This window comes from Taurulus bubalis, assembly GCF_910589615.1.
Source record: "Taurulus bubalis genome assembly, chromosome: 1".
NCBI lineage: Eukaryota > Metazoa > Chordata > Actinopteri > Perciformes > Cottidae > Taurulus > Taurulus bubalis.
In genome coordinates this window covers 451101-465285 of record NC_136589.1, presented here as the reverse complement: position 1 = coordinate 465285, position 14185 = coordinate 451101, and the positions used below count along the sequence as shown (strand labels likewise).

At 49.2% G+C, this 14185-nt stretch overlaps 1 protein-coding gene across 1 annotated transcript in view; it reads right to left on the bottom strand.

Annotated features, from left to right (window-relative positions):
• The window catches only part of LOC306741702 (titin-like), a gene marked incomplete at its 5' end in the record, with an annotated part of 162411 nt that overhangs the window by 44406 nt on the left and 103820 nt on the right, over positions 1–14185 (bottom strand). Inside the window, 25 exons of the mRNA XM_079224017.1 lie at positions 84–386; positions 521–1108; positions 1222–1518; positions 1607–1804; positions 2548–2652; positions 2752–3059; positions 3169–3451; positions 3775–4062; positions 4151–4441; positions 4560–4847; positions 5153–5458; positions 5568–5870; positions 6114–6416; positions 6583–6870; positions 7026–7325; positions 7427–7729; positions 7848–8147; positions 8273–8548; positions 8765–9002; positions 9205–9368; positions 9477–9782; positions 9908–10192; positions 10344–10664; positions 10784–13753; positions 13863–14156. Coding sequence (XP_079080143.1) covers positions 84–386; positions 521–1108; positions 1222–1518; positions 1607–1804; positions 2548–2652; positions 2752–3059; positions 3169–3451; positions 3775–4062; positions 4151–4441; positions 4560–4847; positions 5153–5458; positions 5568–5870; positions 6114–6416; positions 6583–6870; positions 7026–7325; positions 7427–7729; positions 7848–8147; positions 8273–8548; positions 8765–9002; positions 9205–9368; positions 9477–9782; positions 9908–10192; positions 10344–10664; positions 10784–13753; positions 13863–14156 — 9906 coding nt within the window. The remainder of the gene's footprint in view (positions 1–83; positions 387–520; positions 1109–1221; positions 1519–1606; positions 1805–2547; positions 2653–2751; positions 3060–3168; positions 3452–3774; positions 4063–4150; positions 4442–4559; positions 4848–5152; positions 5459–5567; positions 5871–6113; positions 6417–6582; positions 6871–7025; positions 7326–7426; positions 7730–7847; positions 8148–8272; positions 8549–8764; positions 9003–9204; positions 9369–9476; positions 9783–9907; positions 10193–10343; positions 10665–10783; positions 13754–13862; positions 14157–14185) is intronic.

Here is a 14185-nt window from a genome sequence, read left to right as displayed (position 1 = left end):
AATTCTTTTAAGCATCTTAACATAAGAATACATGTATTGCTGGATGCAGGTGTCTGTTAGCTGTCCACAGCTGAAACACTTACAGGCAACAACTATTGTTCTGATGGGCATAGACGGTTCACTCGGCTCTCCAAAGCCAGCTCTGTTCTCAGCAAGAACACGGAACTCGTACTCGATGCCCTCAGTGAGACCACTGACTTCACAGCTGAGCTCAGCAATGGATTTCTTGGAGGCCCTGACCCATCTCATGCCCTTTTTCTCCTTCTTCTCAACACAGTAACCTATGATGTCACTTCCCCCATCCTCGGTTGGTCTCCTCCATGTCACAGTGACTGAATGTCCATCGACTTTGCCAACTTCTGGCTTAGATGGTGCACCAGGAGGACCTACAGACAAAAATAGAAGAAACACATTCATGAATCTAAGTAGTCTCTATTCTTCTTCCAGAGACATTTTATCTGTATAAAAATTAGGCCCAGATGTAGGATATGAGATGAATTGAGAAACTAACTGCACCTACCGAATCTATCAACCATCTTGACTGCCTCAGAGTGAGATGCCTCACCGGCACCGTACTGGTTCACAGCAGAGACTCTGAAGAAGTACTCATTGCCTTGGATGAGCTTGGTAGCAACATAGTGACAGTCGATGACCTTCTCCTCCAGGATAGTCCAGAGCAGGCGGCTGGTTTCTCTCTTCTCAATGGTGTAATACTTGATAGGAGAGCCTCCATCCTCGGTAGGAGCTGTCCAGATAAGAGTCACCTTTTCAGAGGAGACACCACTGGTTTCAATGGGTCCAGGAACTCCAGGAACATCCAGAACGGTGACTTTGACGGTTTCTTCCTTTACACCAAAGGGATTGCTGGCAGTGATGATGTACTCCCCAGAGTCCTTCCTGCCGGCATATTTGACGGACAGAGTGGAGGAAGTTGCCGTGGTCTCAATATGAACAAGGTCAGAGGGTTTGAAATACTTTCCTCCCTTTGACCAGCATGAGGTTGGTGCAGGTTTGCCTAAAATGCTTGTGGCAGTGATGACAATAGTATCGCCGGCTCGGACAGTCAGACCCTCCTTTACCTGAGCTTCAATAATAATGGTTGGGGCAGCTGTTGGACGAAAAAGGAAATACTTTATTGATCACGCATTATGCCGAGATAATCATTGAAGATATATTGAGATGCAAGTGAGACAAGATCTTAGTGGTAGTTTTATATCTCACCATATTCATCTGTGCAGATTATAGTATCTGTCTGCTCGGAGGGCGGGCTGATGGCGCCAGCAGAATTCTTTGCTCTGATTCTGAATTCATATTTACAGCCCTCCTGCAAATCAGTGACAGTGAATGCAGGGTCCACAACATTAACGTTGTTGGCCTTCACCCAGATCTTAGAGGGCAGGTCGCGCCTCTCAACAATGTAGCCGGTCAGTCGGTGGCCGCCATCGGACTGTGGCTCGGTCCACTGCAGAGTCACGGTGCTGCGGGTGATGCTGATCACATCAGGTTTCCCAGGTGCATCTAATGACAGAGGTACACATATTAATGTATTGTTGCATATTTTACAGAATTAGTCATTTATATAACTTGTTGCCACTCGTACACTCACCAATGGGATCCAGTGCCACCTGTGGATCGGTGGGTGCACTTGGTCTTCCGGTGCCAGCCAGGTTGTTGGCCATGACTCTGAACTCGTATTCCAGACCTTCAGTCAGACCAGTTACCTTGTGTTCCTTCATCCTCAAAGCAGACGGGCTCGCTCTCTTCCACAACATGCTGTTCCTCTCCTTGAACTCAACATGGTAGCCTGAATGTAGCACACAGGGGGTAAACAAACACAATCCACATCAAGATCACTTTTAAGGCAGGGTTGAAGATGTTTTGTTGGAATCCTCGATACAACTTGAAAGCAATCAATGGATCACAATACACTGAGTAGGAAAATAAGAAAATCCGTGGCTGTCGCAGGAGTTCCATCATTTGGTTCAGAGAGAATGTGATGATTGGACGGGCTGCCTGTCTACCTGCCTGGCTACCTGCCTGTCTACATGCCTGGCTACCTGCCTGGCTACCTGCCTGTCTACATGCCTGGCTACCTGCTTGTCTAACTGCCTGTCTGCCTGTCTACCTGCCTGTCTACCTGTCTATCTGCATGTATACCTACCCGTCTACCTGCCTGTCTACCTGTCTACCTACCCATCTACCTGCCTGTTTGCCTGTTTACCTGTCTACCTGCATGTATACCTGTCTACCTGCCTATCTACCTGCCCATGCACTTATTGCTCATCACTGCAGCCTTCTGCAAGCTGCTATCTTGACAGCTGTGCATACTAACAACAGCCCGGTTAGTTGTTTAAGTTCATAATGATCCTTTTGGGGGCGTGGCTTTGGAGCAGGCTGTTAGTGTTGATGACGAGACTTTCTTGCTCAGTTTCGTAACTTGTTTAGCAACTAGATTGAGTTTTTCAGGATTACCCTAGCATTAAAGTGACATAAGAATCAAAGCCAAATAATTTAAGACAAAATAACAAATGTTCAAGCTGACTGCACCTGTGATGGGAGACCCTCCAGTCTTTCTGGGGTCAGACCAGGCCAGGTAAGCAGAGTTGTGGCGCATGCTCATGACTTGAGGTGGAAGAGGAGCATCAGGAACATCTAGAGGAAAACAGGGACATCGTGCAGTCAGGACAAGCTCAACTTGTAAGTTCAACACTTAAACATTGAGCTTTTAAAATATCAGTTCCAGTCACTTACTGAATGGATGTTTAGCAACGATTGGCTCAGACTTGAGTCCCTCTCCAACGCCATACTTGTTCTCAGCACAGACTCTGAAGATGTACTCTGTGCCCTCGTGGAGACCCGTCACTCTCATGGTGTTGGTCTCCACGGTGGAGCACACAGTCACCCACATGTGGGTGACCGAGTCCCTCTTTTCTAGGATGTAGTTTGTGATCTCTGAGCCACCGTCGTCCTTAGGAGCGACCCACTTCAGCGTAGCACCGTCGGCCGTAACATCTTTGAACTTAATGGGTCCAATAGGAATGCCAGGTTTACCCACCACCCTGAAAGGAGACAAGGGATTGACATATTTATACACAGCCAGTAATGTATGGATATAATATCCACTTATTCTTCATGTGCAATTATATTCTGGCACGGTTTGATTGCTACCTAATGAAGATAGTGGACTCCTTGCTTCCAGCGCTGTTCCTCAGGGTGATGGTGTACTTGGAAGCATCGCTCCTCTGGCAGTCTCTGATCAGGAGGGTGGTGTTGACTGCAGAAGACTCTGCGCACACTCGGCCGGTGTCGGTCAGGTTCTCCTCATCTCCCTTCTTCCAGGAGACCTTGGGAGTGGGTTTGCCGATGATCGGGATCTTCAGACGGACGATGCTGCCCTCCTTGGCAATGTAGCACATGTCGGGCAGCTCCCTCAAGTCACAACTGGGAGGAACTGCAGAGAGTATTTCAAAACGTTACATGAAAAGGTTCTCGAAACAATATTTACATAATTAACATCTCATCAAACAACTATGATCTATGTGTACATAGAGAGGAGTAATCCTCCCGATCGACGACGTCGCTATAGAAGCGTAGCCCCCCCCCCTCTGGTTCCCGCTCAGGTAAACACTGTTAGCTGTTCACTGGCTCAGCCTTTGCCATGTTGAGAGCCGCTTGGAGGAAATCTCTATGTTCTGAATTAAGAATTGAGAACCATTTAACAATTCCTCAATAGTTATTTCTCTGTAACTTTAATGAATCTGGACGGTCACTTACTGATCTGGTCTTTGGCGACCACCTTCAGCTCCTTGGCGGCGCTCTCTCCTGAGTCGTTCACGGCCTTGACTTGGTAGGTGTACTCTTTTCCCTCCACTAGGTCCTTGGCGCTGTACTGCATGTTCTTGGACCTCATCAGCTCCTTGTACTTGTCGTCACCATTGAGAACCTCCAGCACGTAGCAGACGATGCGGCTGCCTCCATCGGTGAGGGGTTTTTTCCAGCTCAGAGTGCAAGAGTACTTGGTGACCAGCAGAGTCTTGAAGTCTATGACAGGCCCAGGCTCCTCTGGAACAGTGAAAATGAGCGCAGTGAGTATGATATTTGGAAGAACAAAACAGGAGAGAAGCACAAAATCTGCTATCGTTCAACCCACCAGACGCTTTGACTGAGTCAGCGGTCTCACAGCTCTCTCCAGCACCGAGCTCGTTAACCGCCGACACTCTGAAACAGTAGGACCGCCCGGCGTCCAGGTCTGGCACCTTGAACAATGTCTTGGTGCAGTTGTTGGAGATGATGGACCAGGCCTTCCTCTCAGTGTCACGCTTCTCCACGATGTAGTGAGTGACTTCAAAGCCACCGTTAAGCAGAGGAGCGTCCCAGTAGATGGAGGCGCTGTCTTTGTTTGACTCCTTCACCGTGAGGTTGACTGGTGGGCCAGGGGTATCTGGAGAGGTACAACATCACGTCAACAGTGTCCCATATGGACCGAAACCTGAGTGTCAGTCAGTCTCAATGATGAATGCATTCACTTAGTGAATAAACAAGGAAAGTCCTTCACTCACCAATAACCTTGACAACAACGGTGTACATCTTTACGCCAGCCAAGCACTCGAGGTTCAGAATGTATTTGCCAGCATCGTATCTGTTGACATTCTCCACCACCACAAGGGCGTCAGTGCTGGTGTATTTAATGACCGCGCCCTGACGGTCCTTGAGGTTGGTGTTCATCTTTGCCCAGGTGCTCTTGGGAATGGGACTGCCCTTGATGATGGCATGCAGCCTCATGGTGGCACCGGCACGCAGCTCCAGGCCTTCCTTCAGCTCCGCACTCAGCTCCGCCTCTGGAGCGACTGCAGGAACACACAGGGATAGTTTTTGAGTGTCAGGTAAGGTTCTTATTGTTATCTTATCTGTGAAAGCCTCATATTCTACATGCAAATGAAGCAAAAAAACGCTCATTGAGTGCCCTTTTATAATAAACACATTATTAGAATACAATGCTTTGCTCAGGAATATATACGTTGTTAATTGAAATACAGGAGGACCTTTTGATTCAAACCCAGGTCTGGGCCAGTTTTAGATAAAAACAGGTATATTGTATACCTTGTTATGTCTTAAAAATAAATGCAGTTCAAGAAATTGAAGTCATACGTACTGATGATGTTTTTGGCAACATGCTTGCCGGGGACTTCAACTGGCTCGCTGAAGCCAACCTTGTTGACGGCAGTGATGCGGCACTGGTACTCGGCCTTGTGGATGAGGTTCTGGATGATGTAGCTGGTGTCCTGCAGGCTCCTGGGGACGTTGCAGCGGATCCAGTCTGTGGTGTCGGTCTTCTTGTTTTCCACCAAGTATCCAATGATGGGGCTTCCACCATTGTTGGCCGGGGCGGTCCAGCTGAGGCTGATGGTGCTGTTGGTTGTGTCTGTCACACTGGGGTTCACAACAGGGCCAGGGGGAGCTGGGGAAGAGCACATTTACACAGGTTGGTTTACATTCAGAGGACCTTTGCTCTCTGTGAGCAACAACACATATTACTATTACACATTCCATATTACTACAGGACTCACTGATAGGATTCTGTGCCGTGGTACCAGCAGAGGGCTCGCTGGGCTTGCCCACTCCTGCCACGTTGACGGCACTGACTCTGAACTCGTACTCGGCTCCCTCTGTGAGGCCTGTGACCTCCAGGCTCCTCTCTGTCATGGGCTTCCGGGTCAGCTTGGTCCAGTTTATCTCCTTGGTCTCTTTCTTTTCCAGCATGTAACCCAGGATGGTGGACTTTCCATCATCGGCAGGCTCCTTCCAACTCACTGTCATACGATCTTTGCTCACATTGGTGATCACTGGGGCCTCGCAAGGGCCAGGGACAGCTGGAAGAGACACCACAGTTTAGGTTTCAGTTTAGATATGAAAATCAGTATTTCAAGTTTGAAATAAGCAACCAGGTCTGCGCTCGTTGTGATGAGGTAATGCGTTACAGTAAGCTGGTTTGGTTTGTCAAACTTATATCACAGTATGAGACCCAGTTTAAACTGGCATACTGATTTATAACATTCTTGACTATCATTGATGTTGCAATGCAATACCCAGAGAAAATGCTGGTAATGACTTACTGAATGGGTTCTTGGCAACGACAGGGTTGGTGATGAGGGCGTCTCCGACTCCCCATGTGTTCTCAGCACGGATTCGGAACTGGTACTCGCGACCTTCAATCAGCTTCTCCACATTGAACTCAAGGCCATTGCCTTTGATCTTGGCGGAGACCTGGGCCCAGTTAGCTCTGCTGGTCTCACGCTTATCCAAAATGTAGTTGTTGATGGGAGCGCCACCGTCCTTCAGAGGAGGCTCCCAGGACATCTTGATACTGGTGGCAAACACCTCAATGCATTTGGCACTGGCAGGAGGGCCGGGCACGTCTAAGGAGATAATGAAATATCACCCAACTGAGCACAACGTGTTGATGGTGAAGCCGTGTGCACATCATGAATTAATGTGAATACAGCTAATACAAATACATTACCATACTTTAACGTATGTACTGGTAGAGTTTCAACAGACATGTCTAAAGACACGATGACTCACCCAGGACGTTGACCTGGATTTCGGCAGTCTTGGAGCCGCTAGCGTTCTCGGCCAGGATGACGTAGGTTTCTGTGTGCTCCTTGGTGACTTCCGTCATCTCCAGCTGGAAGTGATTCCTCTCGTGGCTGAGTATCTGGCCTTCACCTGATTTCAGGTTGTCATCAGCTCTCTTCCACGTCACTCTGGGCATCGGCTTACCGAACACCTCAGCCTCGAGGAGGATTGTGGATCCGGCCTTCACCTTCAAACCTTTCTGCATCTTAGCGTTGAGCTCCACCCTCGGAGGAACTGTGTTTATAGAGACGATATAAAGAAGTGTTAAGACTTGGATCTGTGAGGGAATCTCTAGGTTTCAGTTTTAAAGTAACATGCTTATGGTAATGTTGTTATTGTAGTGACTGGTTAATCAGCCTGGTCAGGAGGGTCACATCAAAACCTCTCACCATTCTCGGCACAGACCAACACAGGGTCTGTGGGCTCAGAGGGTTTGCTCATATTGACAGCGGTTTTGGCGATGACTCTGAACTGGTACTGCAGGTCTCTTTCCAGACCAGTCACTGTATACTCCTCTCTTGGGACATTCTGGCTGCTGGTGTTGCAGCGTATCCAGGTGTCTCCTGGCACCCGCATGGCCTCCACGTAGTAGCCAACGATCTTGCTACCGCCGTCGTTCTTGGGACGGGTCCAAACCAGAGTGACGGAGTTCTTGGTTACATCCAGGATCTCAGGTTTACCTGGAGTATCTGTTAAACAAATAATCAAATGTGCATAAGTAAGGAAACAGGATTCAATTATTAAAATAAAGCATTTTATGTAGGTGGTGTTGTAGAGGTGGCAAACATACCAACAGGCGTTCTCGCCGTGACAAAGTCAGTCTTCTTGCTTGGTTTGCCCTGGCCAGCACGGTTGATGGCGGACACTCTGAAAGTGTATTCCAGGCCCTCGATGAGGCCGGCACATGGATACTCGGTGGTGCGTACGACGTTGTCGTTGGCCTTCACCCACAGCAGGCTGTTCCTCTCCTTACGCTCGATGTAGTAACCTGTGATGGGACTGCCGCCGTCGCTCTCTGGCTTATCCCAGGCAACGAACATGCAGTCCTTGTTGGTCTTGTTTATACGGCAGCTGAGGGGCTCACTCGGGACATCTGGTGACAAAAAAACAGAATATTGTCTTCAATGTTAACTTGATAAACCTGTCAACTTTAGCCAGATGCTTACATCTGAAGCTAATCCAGGACCTCAGTGGTGACATATTTCACTTACCGAAGGGGAACTTTGCAACCATCCTCTCGGACTGAACAGGGTCTGACACCCCGAAGCGGTTCTCAGCGCGGATACGGAACACATACTCCTTCCCAGGGATGAGTTTCCCGAGCCTGCAACTGGTTTTCTGACCAGAAGAGGTTGCCGTCACCCAGTCACCTCTCGTGACATCACATTTCTCCACCACATAGTTGGTGATATTGCTGCCTCCGTCCTCCAATGGTTTGTTCCAGGACAGGGAGCAGGCGTCAGCGTCAATGTCGCTGATCTCTACGGGGGCTTCGGGAGCGCCGGGGATGTCTGACACACAGAAAAGTTTGATTTAAACATGCGCAATCTCCATCATGCCAAGTCATTTTGTCGGTAATTTTATCCTCTAACTTTTTTCATTTTCGCCATATTATCCAATTGTGGGTAACACTGACCTCGAATGACCATCTTCAGGGACTCAACCACCCTTGAGGAGCTGTTCTCAGCCACCAGGCTGTACTCTCCGCTGTCGGACCTCGACACGTCTTTGATGATCAGGACCACCATGCTGCCAGACTGGTGCACGGCCAGCCGGCTGGACGGGACCACCGCGTCCTCACCACGCATCCACTTGCAGGCCGGGGTGGGTTTTCCAGAAACCAGCGCCTCCACTCTGAGCTTGGCTCCGGCTCTGGCGCTCACTGTCTCTGGCATGACGATCTTTGGTTCCACTGCAGGGGTGGACAATTTGACTCGTTAGATTGGAAATATTATCTCGGCAAGCCGAGAGTGGCTTTGAGATGATAAATAGTGTACATATGTAGTGTTATTCCTGTAGATCACTGTAATGCATGCTACTGGTATCACCAGTACAGTAACCAGTAATAATGAAGTCCTGATCACGAGAAAACTATATCTTTCTTTATTAATCTGACGTAATCACTTACTCAGCTGTTCCTTGATCTCGATTGGCTGCCTGGTCTCGGTGAACGAGCTCTGGCCCATGATGTTCTTAGCAGCCACTCTGAACTTGTACCTCTTGCCCTCCTTCAGGCCGCTGATGCTGATCGTCAAACCTTTCACTGTGGTGTAGGAGTTCCACACTTCCTTTTCAGGTTCTGCATCCTCCTCTTCCACTGCAGGTGGTGGAGGTGGTGGTGGAGGAGCTTCCTCTCCCTCTGGAACCTGTGGAAAATTGATGGTTGAAGAGTAAAACTTTAAAATGTACTCAATAATATGAAAATAAGCTTGGCAGTGAGGGTTGTTTTTTTTAGCACATGCATCCTATGCTTACAGTACGATAACAAAACAGAACAGATTTTTATAAATGTAAAACAACAAATGATTGCAGCAGTCAGAGAAACATCTGTTTGATCAGAAGACAAACCTCCACAGGTGCTGGAGGCTCTGGAGGAGGCTTGACTTCAATGTATTCTATGACATAACCATCAATCTTGGCACCACCATCTCTTGCGGGCTTCACCCAGCCAACTGCGGCACTGTTCTTGGTGATCTCGAGAACTTCGATCTTCTCACAGGGATCGGGCTTGCCTGAAAAAGTAAAACAGACAGGTGTGTTCAAGTGGTTCTAATGACAAATGAAAAGAGGAAGGCTGTAAACTGAGCTGTCACATTGTGTGACTAAGAGATGATACGTACTGACAGGATCAGAGGCCATGTAGGAAGTGGGCGACACCTTAGGAACTCCAGAACCATACTCATTGACAGCCGTGACTCTGAAGTAGTACTCGGTGCCCGGCGTGAGACCGCTGACTTTGAAGGGAATCTTATCCTTCTCCACTTCGGCCTTGACAGTTGCCCACGTCTTGCGGTCGATCTCGCGCTTCTCAACAATGTAGTGAGTGACGTCGCTGCCACCATCGACCTCTGGAGGGCTCCAGCACAGCATCGCTGATGTCTGTTTGATGTCGGTCGCTTCAAGATTCATCACGGGTCCCGGAGTGTCTGTCAGGAAAAACAGATCATGACATTTGGATTTTGTTTGATTTTGGTTTGACTTCAGCACTTGTTGTGATTTACTGCTACGCAGTTGAACTTTTCTGCATAAGTAAAAGAAACTCAGGACTGACCTAGAACCTTCACACTGACAAACACAGCCTTCTCTCCGGCAGGACTGCGGAGCGTCAGACAGTATTTGCCAGAGTCATTGCGGGTGCTGTCGGGGATGACCAGGAACGTCATGGTGTCAATAATGTCGACTTTTCCCTTCCTGACCACGTTGTCGATACCCATCCTCCTCCAAGTGACCTGGGGAGCTGGTCTACCCCTGATGGTGGCGCATAGTCTGATGGGACAGCCGGCTCTCACCGTCAGACCCTGCTTCAAACTTGCATCCAAGTCAATCTCTGGTGCCTCTGTTGGAAGGAATATAATCAGCAAAGAGTCAGCTTGATTTTGCAATTACAGATCACATCTTGATGTTAATCCTTAGTTCCTCCCCATGTTATTGTGTTGCACTGTGAACTCATCTAGTATCATAGAAGTACAATTCAACAAAGTGCTCACCTAGAATCTCCCTGGGGATCACCCCACCCTCCAGGTCACAGGGCAGGCTCATGCCCATCTGGTTCTGAGCTGACACTCTGAACTCATACACAAGCTCGTTGTTCAGACTCGAGACTGTGAACTCGCACACGATCAGCTGAGCTGCCACGTTGCACCTCTTCCAACCATCGTCTCCTTTCTTGGCACTTCCCTGCGCCCTCATCTCTACAACGTAGCCAATGAGAGGAGCTCCACCATCTGATACAGGCTTGGTCCAGCCCAGGGTGATGGAGGACTTGGTGCTGTCCAGGACCTTCATGTTGGTAGGAGGTGCAGGAGGCTCTGTAAGAAGACATAAAGATGTTTGATGATGAATCCCTGGATTAGGTGCATCCCACCATGAGCTATATTTCTTTACAAACAATGTGAACACAATGAAAAATGTATTATTGGTTACATACCAACGGTGTCCTTGGCAGTGATGGCACGTGAAGGCTTGCTTGGGCTTCCATTGCCAATTTCATTGACAGCCTTGACTCTGTACTGGTAGTCATGGAGGGGCAGGAGTCCAGTAACTGTGAAACGAGTTGTAGGGATTGGATCCTTGTTGACAGGCGACCACCTAACGGCGTGCTCTTCCCTCTTCTCCAGCAGATACCCTGTGATTGGCTTTCCACCATCTCTCGAAGGCTCTGACCATTGCACAGTCATCTCTTCCTTGGCAATCTTGGTGACCTCTGGTGCCTCAGGAGCATCAGGTACACTGAACTGGGTGCCAGCAACAATGGATTCACTCTGCACTGCAGGGCCAGGACCCATCTTATTCTCAGCACGAACTCTGAAGATATACTCATTGCCCTCAATGAGACGGGTGACGTTAGCTTTATTGGTGATGACAGCATTGGAGTGGACCGACCAGACTCCTCTCTTGGTCTCACATTTCTCAATGATGTAGTTGTAGATATCGCAGCCACCATCATCCTCTGGCACTTCCCATGCCAAATGGCATCTGTCGATGGTTATACCAGACACCTTGAGGTCACTGATGGGCCCGGGTCTATCCAGTACATTGACCTTAGCGTGAGCAGAGCTGGTTCCGGCACTATTTGAGGCGGTTACAACATATTTACCACTGTCAGTGCGCCTGGCGCCGGTAATCAGCAGCTTTGAGAAGTCAGTACCGGTTTCGAGCTGATGCCTGGGGCCCTTCCTTATCTCCTTTGTGCTCTCATCTCTGGTCCATTTGACATCAGGCTGGGGTTTGCCCTTCACTGTTGCCTCAATAGGAATGGAGTCTCCTGCCTTGACCACAATTGTTCCATCCAGTTTAATCTTGACTTCAGGCTCTATAAGCTGTTCCTTAACCAGGACTTCAGGTGTGGTCACCCAGTTACTCTCTCCTCCCTCATTCTTAGTCTGAACTCTGAATTGATAGATCTGGTTTTCGATGCACCTGTCAGCCATGAAGTAAGTCTCCTTGATAGCACCCTTATGAAGCCTCTCCCACTCCTCAGCCTCCTTTGGTTTCTTCTCAACATGGTAAGCCAGGTTACGACTACCTCCATCATAGTCTGGCTTCCTCCATTTGAGGAAGCAGAAGGTCTTGCCGATCTCAGAGATGTGGAAGTCAATGGGTTCACCAGGCTTCTCAATGGGATCAACTGCCAGCACCGGGTTCTTGGTCTCGGTAGCTGGACCAGCACCAATCTTGTTCTCTGCACTGACACGGAAGAAGTACTCACAGCCTTCAGTAAGAGGGGCCTTTATTAATCGCTTGGTGCAGTCATTGGACACAACAGTCCATCCTCTCTGGCTTGGCTGACGGCACTCAATAATGTACTGGTTGATCTCAGTGCCTCCGTTGTCTTCAGGGTTCTCCCAGGAAACCATGCAGGAGTTCTTGGTCACATAAGACACTTTCAGGTTCTGGCAAGCCCCTGGTGTGTCCAGGACATTGACAATAATGGTGGCTTGTGCCTGTCCACTGCTGTTCTTGGCGTTGATGGCATATTTACCGTAGTCTGACCTGACTGCATCGCTGATGACCAGTTCACACAGAGGGTAGTTGTTGTTCATCTCAATGCGCTTGTCCCGGGATATGGCTCTGGCATCCTTGGTCCATGTGATCTCTGGGTCTGGTCTGCCTTTCACCCTTGTGATCAAACTTATGATCTGACCTGCCCTGACAGTCAGAGAGTCGCGGCAGGATGCGTCGACAACAACCTCAGGGGGCACTAGGATGTCCTTTGCTAAGATAGTCTCAGCCAGGTCCCTGGGTTCACTGTCTCCAACCTTGTTAGTGGCTCTGATGCGAATTCTGTACTCCATCCCTTCAATGAGGCCTTGTACTCTGAAGGCACACATCTTGATCAGGTCCTTGTTTATTCTGTCATACTGGGCGGATCCTGACTTTTGAACCTCAACAACATAGCCCAGAATAGGACTGCCTCCGTCTCTTGTAGGCTTGGTCCAACAGATGTCAGCATAAGACTTGCTCCAGTCCTTCAATTTCAGATTGCCAGGGGGTCCGGGTTTGGTGATGGCACGAGTGGCCTTGATGGAGTCAGAGGTGGGAGAAGGCCCGCTGATACCAGCAACATTCTCAGCAAATACTCTGAACTCGTAGCTGTTGCCTTCAAACAGGCCTGAGACTCTGTATCTGAGGTCCAGCACGGGAGTTTTGTTGACACGGATCCACTTTCCTGTCATTTCTCTGCGTTCAATCACATATCCACTGACGGGGCTGCCTCCATCATAGTCAGGCAGGGTCCACTCCACTGTCACAGCATTCTCAGTGATATCAGAGCACTCTGGCAGGCCTGGTGGACCAGGAGGGTTAAACATGTGCTTGGCAATAGTGGGAGGACTCTCAAGCCCTGCGCCGATGCCAATCTTGTTCTCTGCACGGATGCGGACAACGTACTCACGGCCCATCTCCAGCCTGGACACCTTGGCTTTGGTGCTGGTGCCGCTGGAGCTAACAACAGACCAGGGCTCCCATGACTTCTTCACATCCTTCTTTTCCACCACGTAGCTGGTGATGGGTGTGCCACCATCATCCTTGGGTGCCCTCCATTGGATTATCATGTGATCAGGGGTAACCTCCAATATATTGATGGGTCCAATGGGCGGCCCTGGAATATCCAGCACTGTGAGATGCAGGGCAACGGTCTTGCTGCCTGCAGGATTGGCCACGGTGAGGATGTACTCTCCGGTGTCTCCTCTCTGGCACTCGGGGATACTGAGGATGGTAGAGGGTCCAGCTGTCTCGATGTGATGGCGGCCCTCAGATGTGATTTCTTTGCCATCGGTCACCCATTTGGCAGTAGGAATGGGAATGCCTGTCATCTTGGCTGGAAGGGCAATAGCAGTACCAGCTTTGACAATGAGACCCTCAATAAGCTTCACATCAACTTCAATAGTTGGTAGCACTGAAAGAGAACAAAACAATAACACAATTAAGATGTATTCAGGCCTGTGAATGAGAACAGAAACAGCATTTACAATGAGAAACAACTCCATGAGAATAATGTTTCCTACATGTCTTTTCCTGACAGGTGACGGGGACGCTGGTATCAGGGCGGCTCACACCGATGGCGTTCTGAGCCTTGACCCTGAAGCGGTACGTCTTTCCCTCCACCAGAGGGGTGACGTGGGCATGGTTGTTGCTGACGGTCTTGAACATGACCCAGTCAGTCTGTCCCTCTTCCTGGTGCTCCACAATGAAGCCGGTGATTTCACTTCCACCGGTGCGGTCGGGCCACTCCCATTCCAACCACACCTCTGTCTTGTCTGCATCAGTGTGGTGCAGGTTTTTGGGTGGGCCAGGAGGATCTGAAACACATCCAGGACAGAACAATTTA